The sequence below is a fragment of the Lichenostomus cassidix genome, chromosome 4A (genome assembly GCF_008360975.1).
Source record: "Lichenostomus cassidix isolate B80296 chromosome 4A, HeHo_3.0, whole genome shotgun sequence".
Classification (NCBI taxonomy): Eukaryota; Metazoa; Chordata; class Aves; order Passeriformes; family Meliphagidae; genus Lichenostomus; species Lichenostomus cassidix.
The window spans coordinates 4311101-4324448 of NC_139485.1; the positions used below are offsets into that span (position 1 = coordinate 4311101).

At 58.5% G+C, this 13348-nt stretch overlaps 1 protein-coding gene across 4 annotated transcripts in view; it reads right to left on the reverse strand.

The window, feature by feature from the left end:
* NLGN3 (neuroligin 3) overlaps nucleotides 1-13348 on the reverse strand; it is a 39165-nt gene continuing 25817 nt past the window's right edge. For 2 of the 4 annotated variants that reach the window (XM_085060217.1, XM_085060216.1), the window contains 5 exons: nucleotides 12516-12575; nucleotides 9699-9848; nucleotides 7837-8022; nucleotides 3188-3977; nucleotides 1-2755 (listed from right to left, as the gene is read on the reverse strand). In XM_085060217.1, coding sequence (XP_084916343.1) covers nucleotides 1918-2755; nucleotides 3188-3977; nucleotides 7837-8022; nucleotides 9699-9848; nucleotides 12516-12575 — 2024 coding nt within the window. In that variant the 3' untranslated portion in view covers nucleotides 1-1917. The remainder of the gene's footprint in view (nucleotides 2756-3187; nucleotides 3978-7836; nucleotides 8023-9698; nucleotides 9849-12515; nucleotides 12576-13348) is intronic. The other 2 variants (XM_085060218.1, XM_085060219.1) reach the window with 1 other exon arrangement.

The window sequence follows — 13348 nt, forward strand, 5'->3', positions numbered from 1 at the left end:
TTAAAAATATCACTTCTGTTTTATTTGGAATTTGTTACTCTGCGCGGGTGACAGGGTATAAATACATTCTCCAACGAGCATCCTCACCCTCAGCCCTGCGTGGGGTGGGGGCCAGGGCAGGGTGCAGGGCCGTTGTAATGCTGGCCCTGGGCAGTAGGGCCAGCAGGGCCATCGATGCGCTGGCCCCAGGCAGTAGGGCCAGCCGGCACCGGTGCGTCACGGCCGCCAGCACGGGCAGCGTCTGCCAGCCGGACCGTCTTGCACAGGGACGAGATACAGTGTCCCCACAAGGACCTGTCCCTTTCTCCTGCCTCCCCAGGCCCCAGGTGCTAGTGCTCACCATGGGGGACTGAGACTGGGGTGCCCCACGTGGGATCCCCTGCAGCTCCTTCTCCATGACTGACCACACCAAAGCCACTCGTCTTGAGCCACATGTGGTTTGGTGGCCACACCAGCTCAGCAGGTGCCCTAGCCCCAGCACAGGTGCTCCCAGCCCCGTGCAGGCTGCGTCACCCCCAGAGTCCCTGCCCAGGCACCTGTTCCAGCTGCATGTCCTGGATGCTGGAGCTGGGGTCACCCCACGATGGAGTTAAAAGCCCCAGTGGAAGCAATCTAGGAGGCAGAGTGGATGTTGGTGAGCAGCTCACCCTGCTCCTGTCACCCCACTCCTGCCGCAGGCTGCAATCCACTGGCTCTGCTTTCAGGCAGTGGCATGGGCAGGGAGGGCACAGCACGGCCCTGGGGCAGTGGTGAAGGGATGTGGGATGCTCCTGGGGGAGCAGGGCAAGGTGGGGAGCATGAGGGGCTGTCCTGGGTTCATGGGAGTGAACAGACAGTGCTTGGAGCAGGTGATGCCCCACATGGGGCGGTGGGTGGCACTGGCCAGTGGTGGCAGTGAGGGACCGGGGCGGGGGTGCTCGCAGGCAGGCCGTTGGATAGGCTTTTTGGCTGAGATACGTGGGCACGGGTGACAGAGGAGGGAGAATATCAAAAAATACAAAAGAGCGCGGCCCCACAGTGCAGGAGGCACTGCCCTGCCTGGTGCCCACCCACGGCAGGCGGGCGCCATGGGGGGCCGGCACCGTGCGCACACGCTGGCTTCTAACTGGCTTTTTATTTTATATCAAGAACACTTGGTTTTAAAATCTTTACAAAGGACAAAACGCGGCGACTCCGTTAGTGTGTAAAGAACTAAAGATCTGCTTAAAAAACGTCTCTGCAAAGAGAAATGACTGACACAAAAGAGATTCTCTGCAGCGCGAAGAGGGGCAGAGGTGCCAAGTCTCCAGCCCAGGGCCCCACTCCCAGGGTCCCTGAGCCCCAGCACCAGCCCCAGCGCCCGCACCCAGCACGAGGCCAGGTCCCCGGACCCTGCCCATTCCCTCTGCCTATAGCACCATGGCCTGGGGCCACTTCTCAGCACAGTGAAGGAGCCTTTACCAGGACTGCCAAGCTGCCTGGGGATGTCTGGGCACCGGCCGAGAGGGATGCCCAGTCCTGCTCCTCATCAGTCCCAGGGTGCTCGGTGGGCTCAGCACTGGAGATGTGATCGCCCCACTGGGAGGCACAGCCACGGCACCGGGAGCCCCGTGGCCATTGACAGTGGGGTACCCCTGCCCACCTGCACGGGTGGGTTGTGCAGGGTATACACCATGTCCCTCCTGCACCCCACTGGCGTCCCGGGGCAACCCGCGGGGCCTTGAGGCCAAGAGAGTCAAAGCACTTCTCAAAAGTTAGATAGGAACAAAAGAAAGCGCTGGGGCCGCTCTGGGACCCCACAGGTCTCTGGGCTGGGAGCTGCACCGTCCGTGGGCGCTGCCCCGCCATCCGGGGGCTCGGTGGGCCCCGCCGGTCCCTCTGCCAGTGTCTGCTGCGTGTGTGTGCGTGCGTGCATGCGTGTGCGCCGGCGGCGGGCAGCTATACCCTGGTGGTGGAGTGTGAGTGCGGGAGCCCCGTGCTGTTGAAGCCGGCGGTGAAGGTGTTGTAGGGGTGCAGGGTCTGCAGCCCCACCAGCGAGTTGGGGATCATGGTGATGGTGTTGGGGGTCATAAGCGGGATGTCGTCCGGAGAGCGGCGCAAGGTGAGGGTGTAGTCGGGCAGAGCGGCCAGGCGCAGGGTGTCGTGGGATGGCACAGCTTCGCACTCGTGGTGCCCCTGGCTCACCTGCAAGGAGGGCATCTCCTCATCAGGCGCGTGGGCGATGTCGTTGGAGGCGCCGCGCTGGGGGCTGGGCTGCCGGTGTGTGTCCTGCCGGCGCTTGTCCTTGCGGTAGTAGAGGGCGGCGAAGGCCAGCACGTTGAGGAAAAGGAGGGAGGCGCCCACGGCGATGGTGACGCTCAGTTCGGTGGAGTAGTCACGGGGGCTCTCGAGCAGCGTGCCCGCCTCTTGCTCTGGGCTCCACTTCTCCTTCCCGTTCTCGCTGTTGTAGGCGGGCGAGATGGCAGGGCGCTTGGTGGTCCAGATCTTGCTGTTGGGCCGGCGGGTGATGTGGGAGTTCTGCGTAGTGTCGGGTGGTGGCACTTTGGTGGTGGTGGAGGTGTAGTGGAACATATCGTGCAGGTTGTACAGGTGGGGAACCAGGTGCTTCCAGAAAGCCACCTTGGTGGCCCGGTAGTGGTCGCGTACCCGTGGCTTCAGCCCGATGTGCAGGTACAGCTGGTCACGGGGGTTGTACTTGGACCAGGCCACCTCCTCAAACCGGTTGGCCTTGGTGTGGATGAACTTGGTGTCCTGGGGCACAGGCTTGTTGGGATCCCTGTGAAACACAGGCAGAGCAGAAATAGCACTGAGAAAAGCCAAAGCAGCAAAGAGGGAGAGCTGGATGTACAGATGGAAACTGAGGGGACCTTTGCCAGTGGTGGCACAGGGTGGGCTGGCAAAAGGTCCTGCGTGACTGGGCAGCACCCCAACCTTGGGCCAAATCTCAACCATGATAAGCATGGCCAGCCAGCCGTCCCACCCCTATGGCTTGGCTAGGTCCTGTCCTAGGGACTGGCCATGGTCTAAGCTTCTTGCTTTGTGGTTGATGCCATGGCCCCACTGAAGGTGCAGCACATGGATCTCTGGGCACAGGAAGCTCAGTGTCCCACACCATGCACGACAACCACCCCACGCCCACCCCCAGCACAGACCCAGGGAGCAGAGCTGCAGTGAGTGCAGACCCCTGCGGCATGGCATCCCCACTCACCCTGTCTTGGCAAAGTTGGTCCAGTAGGTCATCACCACGGCGCTGAGCATGACATCGTTCTTGGAGAAGTTGCAGGGAAAGAGGTCTGTGGGGCCAATCATGGGGATCCCAAACACGTAAGGCACCTCATCCCCGTGGGCTGCATCGGACCATGCAGGCTTCATCAGGCTCTGGCAGTGGTGGTAGAAGGCGTAGAAGTAGGTGGGGGAGCCATAGCGGGCATGCAGGTCGGCTGTCACCACTGATGGCTCTACCCACTGGTGGTCAGTGAAGAGGGCCACCAGAGTCTTGCGACGTGTCTCAGGGTTGTCCCGGTCAGCCCAGTCTGTGTACATGAATTTGATGGTCTCCCTCAAGGTGTCCTTGCCCTCAGGGTAGCCATACAGGTTGTCTACAAAGTTGGAGACTGAGTAGTCGAAGTCACTGCCTGAGACGCCGTCCTCAGGATCCACCACACCTTCCACAAACTTCAGCCCCTCACCCTGGTTGACCCCCAGCATGATATCATAGTTGAGGAACTCGCCCTGCTCCATCAGGATCTCTGGATCATCCGGGATCACATCCCCGTCAATGACTGGCCCGAAGGCCACATGGTAGCGAGCTGGCTGGATGTCTTGCTCTACCAGCTCCTTGGCACTCTTCTGCCGCAGGCAGTCCACCATGTCCACGGTGTCCAGCACATTGCAGCCCACCTTGTCAGCCAGCATGCTGGTGTACTTCACGGGCTGGTAGTTCACTGCCCAGCTGGAGAGCGCAGAGCCACTCTGGATGATGGCTCTCTGGAAGAGACCTGCAATAGAGGCAAGGAGTGGAGGAAGCTCTCAGCAGGGTTCCAGCGTCCCAGTGCTGCAGTGCAGGATGCAGCATGGAGAAGGCATTGATGCTTTTGTATGCCTGCAAGGACCTGGCACTCCAGCCCACACCTTGCCTTGTCCCCAGGCTGTGCTGCCTGCTGAGCCGGACTCACACAGGGGCTCAGCTCAGGTCTGCTGTGGGGATGGCAGGGTGACAGCTGGGCATGCAAGTGGGTGCTCCTGGAAGCAACCAAGGGCTGCTGTGCTCCCTGAGGATCCCATTGCAGGGGATGGCCCAGCATCCCTCTGTCCCAGCATGGAGAGAAGAGAGGCCATGGCTGCATCACAGCCTGGCCTTGCCGAACAGCCCACACTGCCCCAGCCACCCCAAGGATGTGTTACCTGACCCCCGAGGGGCACACGCTGCCCCTGGCTCAGCACCACCCTCCAGCCCAGGTTGGCACCTGCTTCCCTGAGCAGCCAGGCTGCAGGCTGGCAGCAGTGGGAGGGTTAACGCCTCTTGGGGACACTTAACCCTGCCGTGTCCCACCCCACCGCTTTGTCAGAGTCCCCCTCGACCCCCTCCCTGCTGCTTCCTGCCCAGCTGGGGCTGCTCAGTGCCAATCCGGCCCTGCAGGAGCACGCTGCCAGATGCACAAAGAGGGCCTTTCTGCCACCAGGAACACAGAGGGAGTGGACTTTCGCCCTGGAAAACGAGGCCACAAAGGCCCTGGCCCAGGCAGAGAAATGCGTGGCTTCGCTCCAGTCCCATGTCAATGGTGCTTGTGCTCAGAATACAAAGGGTGGTGAGGAAGCAGAGCCTCTGGGCCATGAAAGGCAGCCAGTCCAGGGTGCACCCAGGGGTCCCTGCTCTCCGACCAGCCCTCTTTGCACCCTGAGTGCTGCCTGCATCCCTGCCAGACCCCAGCACTCATTCGCCACGAGGGACTGTTGCAGGTGGTCCCTGAATGGTGCTGGCACAGCAGTGTGGTGGCCATGGGGCTGCCCCTGGCACCCTGAAATGCAACCAATGACTCCCTGTGCAACCAGTGCTGGACCACTCTGTGGGGAAGCAGAGTAGCACCTTCCTGCAACAGAAGTGTTCAGAGGCTCCTGGCTCCCGGCCACCATGTCCATAGCTCTTGTCTGCACGCACAGTCCTCACTCTGCCAAGTACCTGACGTACAGTCCCATGCACTGGGACAAAGAGAAGTCACAAGCTCTGTTTGTCACCTCCTGATGCCCTAGAAAGCCATACCCAGCCTACAGACTGGAGACTGGCCATGGGTTTGCTTGCTTTGCACCATCATCCAAGTGCCAAGGAGCCAGGATGGGGTTTCCTGGCTCCCTGGAGATGCTGTCCCATCAGCAGCTATTGCGCCCTGCCAGCAGCATCCCTTCCCAGACAGACCCACCAGGCTGGGCTCTGGCCCTGCCCACCACTGCCTGGGAAAGTATGGGGCAGCTGATGTCACCAACAGCTGGTCATGTCCCTGATGGAGCCCCTTTGCCATGTCTCTGCATGGCCATGTCCTGATCCAAGAGGACCCAGGACTCCATGAGAGCCCCAACTCATCATGTCCTCCCCCTCCATGCCAGCACCCGACTGAAGCCTGACAAGCATCCCAGGGAGGTATCAGCACTCTGCACTCCACACTGGACCTCTCCAGCCTGCTGGGACCCAGGCAAGAAGATGAAGCTCTGCCTTTCCAACCTGTTCCCCTCCAAGGTGAGGATCCCAACATGCCCTGCCTCCTGCAGGATTGGCTGCCATGGCATAGTGGAATCAAGTGGTGGGGCCAGGGCTCTGCCAGACGGTGGTTGGTCCTGCAGGCTGCCACCAGCTGCTGCCAGCTCCTGATTGCCCCTTGGCTTTGCACAGTAGCTGAGACTGGAAACACTTCTAGGGTTGTCTGGGCCAAGCCATGCTCAAAGCAGGGTGCTGGGTACCTTGTCCAGCTGAGGTCTCAAGGGCTGGCAGCAAAGGGCAGAAGCCCCCACAGAGCAGGAGATGGGACAAAGGAAGCACATAAAGTTTGCCTGGCAGACACTGCTCCTGCCCCTCGGCTGGCTGAAGAGAGAAACAGCACTTTGGTCACTGATGAGAAATCCCCCTGCCTGCAAGGACTGAGACTGGCAGGGAGCTGTGGATCTCCCCAGCAGCCAGACACAACATGTGCTGTACCAAGCCTCCAGTGTCTGCCTCTTGCAGCACCTGGCAGAGCAGGCACAAATCAGCAGCTTCATTAATAGCTTGTGATCACTGTAAGTTTTATCTTGATGCAATAAAAACAAACCTACCTTGTTGCAGGCTGCAACTTATCACTGTTCCCATGCCGTGTTCCAGAGCCAGCTACCCCATCCCTGGGTATATGGGTGCTCTGGCACAGGGAATTTTTTGAGGTCATTTTATGGCAGCTCCCCTGCAGCAGCAGTGAGGGTGCTGGGCACCTAACACCGCTGGGAAGAAGGAGAGCCACGCCAGAGGCACTGGGGCTGGATGGGGCAGCAAAGGATGCGTCATGGAGGTGTAGGACTTAGTGGCAGAAAGTGTAGCATCACCTGAAAAGTACTATACTGGCAGGACTATTTTGTGGCTGAAAAATAACAAAAAGCAGTCCCTCCAATCCACCTTCAGCTTCTCTCCATGCTTCTCCATTCTGGACCCCTACAAGAGACTGGGGCCACCTGGGCAGCCAAGCACACACTCCTGCACTCCTGTGATGGAAAGGAGCGCCCTAAGAAGCATTTGGAATGCATTACATACAGTGTTCCCTCCACAGCCTTTCACACTCAATATGGGCAGGCAAAACCTTTTTTTTCTGCAGCAGCTTTCAGCCTGTAAAAGACTCCCCATCATGAGCCATCAGCCCTGCAGAGGTTCTGGAGGTGTCCATTCCTGTGTGATTCCCAGGCTGTTGAGCTCTTCACATCAGCTTCGAGTGCAATTTGCTGTGTGTCTCTCAAGGGCAGACTCATGCCCGTGTCTACTGCTCACATATATCCTTTTCTCCTTAGCATCACACTTGGGGACACAGCACTGGGAGATGCACCCTCATATAAAGCCCATGAGCAGGTCTGGCAGGCTGCTCCCCTCTGGACCATATCCAGTTCAGGCTTTGCTCCTATAATTTCCTTTAGGAAGTTTATCAAAAATACTTCTAGGCTCACAGTTAATTTTTTCCCCTCAGTGCTTGATGTAAATGTCTTTGCAGGTGGTTTACATGCATTTGCTCTTACTCCAACACAATCTTTTAGCATAAATAATTCCCTTCTTTATTTAGAGTAAACACTCTACTATATTTACAGATATTAATCATATTACTTCCACCTGTGTTTTCTAGTCGCAGCACTTCTAGCTCCCCCAGTCTCACAACACAGAGCCCTCCACCCCTCCCGAGGCTCAAGTCTGTCTTCCCCTCTATTCCAATACAAATGCCTTTCCTAGCACTGAAACAGATCGTTGTTCCCAGTGCCCTGCATGATGCCCCACACCCTCTCCACACCTGCACCTGGGACACCTGAGCACTAGGGCAGGACACCACAGGAGGGGTCCCCACTTCCCATGCCAAGGAGCTAGCCCTGGGCTGCAGCCTTGTGCACTGGGAGCACCTACTCCATCCCTGGCTCTCACGGCCTCTCACTGCCAGGTGAGAGAAAGCTTTGCTTCCTAGTCCTGGGCCAATGGCTAATTAGAACCACCAGTGACTAATAAGAACCACCAGTGACTAATTAGGAAGCAGCCCTGACTTCCTTAGGCTGGGCAGCTGGGCCGGCTGGGCTCCCTTCCCTGAGTTAGCTCCAGCAGGGCGTTTGCTCACAGCTGCAGCATCCTCAGGCACGGCTGACACCTACCTTCAGAGTGGTGGGAGAGGGTGAGCAGGCTGACACAGGAGGCACCGATGCCGGAGCCGAAGACCGTGATCCGCAGGGGATCTCCCCCAAAGAAGGCGATGTTCTCGCTGACCCAGCGCAGCGCCTGGATCTGGTCCAGCAGCCCGTAATTGCCCTTGGCAGCCTGGTCCCCCGTGCTCAGGAACCCTGGGGGCCAAGGGGAGCCCGGTTAGGGATGAGGAAACAGGGAATATCCCACCCGCCTTCTCCACACCTAGGGGAGCTTCTGTGGGACCCTATCCCACCACGAGACCCCACTGCCACAGAGTTTTGTGAGCTGGGGCAGGGACACCATCGAGCTCCAGCTGTGCACAGCACAGAGGGGCGAAAGGCTGAGAGTGCAGCTGCAAACTTTTGGGAGCCTCTTTGGCCAACAACAAGCAGTGACAGGGTAAAGGGCACTAAGCTCTGTCCTACCCATACCACCATCTGTGCTAAGAACAGCTCAAGACATCTCACACAAGCTCCAAGGAAAGCTGAGAAAGCATCAGTGGCTGCAGGCAGGGCGAATGTGTGCACAGCCAATGCTTTCCATGGACTAGCGTGGACTGGGGGAGGCTCTAAAAATGTAAGGAGGTGGGCTGGGCAGACAGGAACCGACTGCAGCTTAAAATACAAAGGCTCTCAGTGAGGAAGAAGGTGAGAAATGCTTTCAATAGCACAGGAAACACCCAAGATAAGTTATCACTGTTTCGTTTGCTTTGACTTTAAGCAGGAAGCCAAAAATATTGGCCTGAGGTAAAATCTAGGCAGGTAACCCCAGCACAGAGGGAGTGGCCCCAGGGCTGTGCTGGCACCTGGAGGCGGTCTGGCTGGGTGTGGTGTACCACCTCACTGGAAATGATGAAGGCACCACTTAAGTCTAATGTCAGTGTGACTCATGTGTCTTAACTTTGCACCTATCCATCTTAAAGGCCCGACTTTTAATATTAGAAGGTCTTTAACAGGTTTATATTTACATAACTATCATCTTCCACAAGAAACCATGGGGTCTGGAGGCCATTAGAGGGATGTGCTGCCCCAGGTACCAGGCAGGAGCCCAGCTGCCTAGGGAGAACACCATGCTATTCTGGATGGCTAGGAAGTGAGCCAGCCCTGCCAGTGGCTTGGCTGGGAAGGAGCTTTTCCCAAACCTCTACACCCCTTGTTCTCATGCTGCTAAGGGAAGCAGCATTGGTGTTCCACACAAGCCTCCTGTGTCTCAGCCCCTGGAGGTTTCTGCTGCTGCAGGCAGGGGACTGCACTGCCTTTTGACCCTCTGTATTCATTTTGCCTTTCTAAGTCACCAGTGCTTGTGGAAATGGGACTGCCACCCTCCTCTGCATGGCACCTGACACCCTTCTGTGGTCCCCTCTGCAGACAGCCAGGTCACGGTGGGTTGCTCAGGGGTCCCAGCTGCGTCACTGGCTTGGAGGCAGCCTGTGCCCAGGGAGGGAGAGCTGCCAGGTCCCCAGGACAGCCAGGCAGTACCCGCTGGCACCTTACTGCTCTGAGCCCTCTCAGGAGGAGATGCTGGGTAAACACATTTATTATTCATTTAACCACAAACCAATATTTGCTTTCAGTTGAGCCAGTCTGTGTAAATGAGCCGGGGGGGGCCGGTGCCAGGACCCAGACTAGGCTGCAACTGCGTGCTGGGGGCTCTGCCACGTGGCACCCGCCCGGCTGCCAGGGCGGAAGGCAGGGGCAGTGCCCACCGCGCATCCCCCCGGCCCTACGCCCCCCTCCACCCCCTTTCCAGCTGGTCCAAGTCCGGTCAGACACAAGGGCTGTCCCAGTGCCCGGCCGTGCTGACGGCACAGCCCACGGCAGCCAGCTCATACCGAGCACTCCAACGCGGTAGTTCAGGGTGATGACAATCACGTTCCCATAGCTGGCCAGGATGCTGCCGTCTATCATGTTCCCCGTGCCCTCCATGTACGAGCCACCGTGGATGTACACCATCACCGGCTTGGCCCCGCTGTCCCGGATGTCTGGAAGGAGAGGTGGTTAAACACGGGACCCCACCGATGGCCACAGCACCCTGCCCGACAGGCAGATCAAGTACAAGGGCAATGCCAGCTGCCAGGACCGGGGAGGGGGCTTAGGAGCCAAAGCCAGAGCTCTCCTGAGGGCCTCAGAAGTCCTGAGCATGGACTTCTAAAGTCAAACACCACTGAACCAACCCTGCCAGCCCTTCACGTGGAGGTGGCTATTGCTGCACCATCCCCACACTGCTGCCCCCTTAGGGGTCTGAGCAGATGAGGGAGGGATGCTGGCTGGACCCCACTGCTCTTCCCCAGAGCTGGGCTCTGGCTTCATTTGGGAGCCAGATCAGGTCTGCTGAGGGTGGGAGTTGCGGAGTCCAGCCCTGGAATGCAGCCCCATGTCCTGTCTTTGGCTGGACCCAAGCACTCCGTGAATCCTGGAAGCTGGCATTGCGGAGGGGGGCAGGGATGGGGGTGTGCAGGACCTAGAAGGTGGGGGGGCCACTGATGTGTGCTCCAGTGTCTTACTCTCCCACTCCCCCTTCCCATGCCCCTGGGAAGGCAGAGACCTGCCTGTCTGGATGTGAACCCATGGCACCCCAGTGCCCAGACACAGACATGGTGATGAGGCAGACAGTGTATGCACGTGTGTGTGTCAGGAAGGTGAGCACGGCATCTGGACGAGGACAGGGCATGAGGCATGGAGTGAGGATGGGGAATGGGACCCCGAGGGCCGGGGAGGAAGGACTGTGGGAGCCTAGGGGACAAGGAGCAGCCACACTCCCTCTCTCAACTTCTGTCCAGGGGACATCCTGCCCCTTCTGCCCCACTGGCAGGTGATCCCTCATGGAGCCATGGCCACCCACAAGGGAATAACGCCCATGCTTGGGCTCCAGGTGCATCTCACCCATGTCACACAGACGAGGCAGTCGCACCCGTCACGGAGACATCGCCAGGTCCCACATGCCTGCCGAGCCCAGCCCAGGCCTGGGCTGGCGATCCAGCACTGATGGACTTTGTCCTCCCTCGTGCTCACTCACACCCAGCACCTTGCTCGGGTGGGCTGGCAGTGCCTGCTCGGCCTCAGCTGCCCCAGGCAGCTGCTGCTCCCTGCCTGCCTCCCTCAGCGGTGCAGCACAGCGCCTGGGCAGACAGCCTCTGCTACAGCCCACCAGGGCTGGGACTGCTGGGGCACAGCCACACCAGCTTCAGTGCTCAGCTGGGCTGTTCACAGTCCCTTCACACCCACCTAACCCCTGCCCACGGCCACCCCTCCCTGTGGCTTGTCCATCGCAGGGGGCTGCAGGCCAGGCTGATGGGTATCTTTGGCCATTCTCACCTCCAGTTGTGGCCCAGGGCATGGTTAAAGGTGGCCTCCCACACAGAAAACCTCTTCCCTCCAGGAGAATGAGGCCATGCCAAACCCAAAACCGGTGCTGGCTCTTTTCCTATTGCCAGGACATAGCCAGACAAATGCACAGACCAGGAGAGCAAAAAGTGCTTGCAGCTCCTCCAGGACAGACATCGCCTGTGTGGCACAGCTACATCAGGACAACTTTTTCCAGGGCCACCTGCTTGAAAAGTGAAGGGCAGGAGCATCAGTGCCTGTGCCCATGTCTCCTCCATCCTGCACACGCTCACTGACATACAAAGGGACCTCCTCGCAGCAGAGTGGCAACAATTTACAGAGATGTACCAAGAAATAAACAGCTCCTGATTGGTTGTGTGGGGGTTTAGCGTAGTAGAGTCAGGCTGAATGCCAGTTAACACCCTGGTACGAGAGATCCTGGGGCACAGGTTAGCAGGAGAAAGAAACAGGATTTTAGTACTGCCAAGGAAAAAGTTTTTCATCTCTTTCCCAGATCCTAAATGCCATCTAACAGGCCTTGTTTGAGCTGCCCTGGGCCTTCTGCACACCATGAGGTTTTACTGTCCTCAGCACATTAGGGCTGCACCCTGGCCAACCCTTCCTCCTACCTGCTTATCACATCTCTGCAGCCAAACACACCGATTCCACAACCTGCAGACAAACCACCCTGTTTTACTAAAAATAGCCTACTCTGCAGCTTGCTTAGCCCTGGCATACATCTAGAATCACATCGGCTTGAAAGCCCACTTGCTCTGCCTCGGTGCTTGCAAGCAAGACCTCACTTCCATCGGGTGAGGAAGGAGAGAACTTAACAGAAACCAAGTGGACCCTGGGTCTCCTGTGCATGGCCAGATACCCTTTGGGTGCCAAGTGTTCAGGCTGCTGGCACAGCCACAGCAGGGCCAGGCAAGGGTGGATGGGGAGGTTGCTGGCTCCCAGATGCATGTCACCGACTCTGGAGGGATGAGGCTGGAGGTGGGATGTGACCGGGCTCAGGGTGAAATGGGCCCAGGTGCCCGAGGGCTTCTCTCCTCCCAAGCTGCCATGCTTCCTCCCTGCCCTCGCTCAAACTGAGCGGGAGCAAACTTCTCCTAAAGCGGAAAAACCCCATGAGCTTTCCCCCCCATCAGGAGGAGGGGAAGGTCCTGGGTGCCCTGCACAGCCGGCCAGCCTGCCCCCCACCCCGCGCAGCTGCCTGGCACGGCAGACAGACACACACAGGGCTCCCTGGGGGTGGCAGCGGATGGCGGGCAAACGGAGCTGCTTTGCGTGTCATGCAGTGGCAGCCTCGAGCACAGAAATACCTTCGTCTTCATCACCGTCATTATCCGCTAAGTCCTCGCCCTGTTTCTTAGCGCTGGCTCCTAGGGACCAAACACGAGGAGACAGAACAGAAAGGAAAACAAAAGGAAATAAAAACGAAACAACAAAAAAGAAAGAAAGAAAGAAAGAAAAAAAAACACAAAAAAAAAGAGAATTCAAAAATAGCATGATAGCAGAGACAGTGGGGCCAGGCCTGTGCCCCACAGCACTGCTGGCTACTCACACTGCACCTCTCCCAGAGCCAGGGCAGTGTAGGGCACAGGCAGGACTGCCCCAGGAGTTGTGCCAGGATGCTGTTTCACCTGGGCCCCTTCCCAGATCCTCCCTGGGGAGGGCTGGGGCGGCAGGGAAGACGTGATTGGGGCTGTGGCAGCATCAGCACTGCCGGTGGATGAGTCAAAGCATTCGCTGATTCTCCTGCATCCCAGGCTGGCCCCCACCTGGTCACTCACCCTCAGCTTCAGGCAAGGCTCCCTCTCCTAGCACCCAAGTGTGAACAGGAGCCCTGCTCCCAGCTCTGCTGCCCCTGGGGACAACTGTCCTCTGCAGAGCTCACATGAAGGGTTGCCTTGCATGGCCACTGACTGGCAGGCAGGGTCCTGCCCATCACCCCCACATGGTGCATGGCCCCTTGTGCCTGGCCACAAACCACTGGTGTCACTGCACGAGACCACTGCAGTACACAGGGCTCCCTCCAGACAGGTGCTCCCCTTAGCTGCCTGGCTCCATCCTGCACCAACTCCCTTCTTACAAGACTACTTCCGTGTTTCACTGAGGATTGTGAAGGCACCAACCAGCTTGACCTGACCGAGGC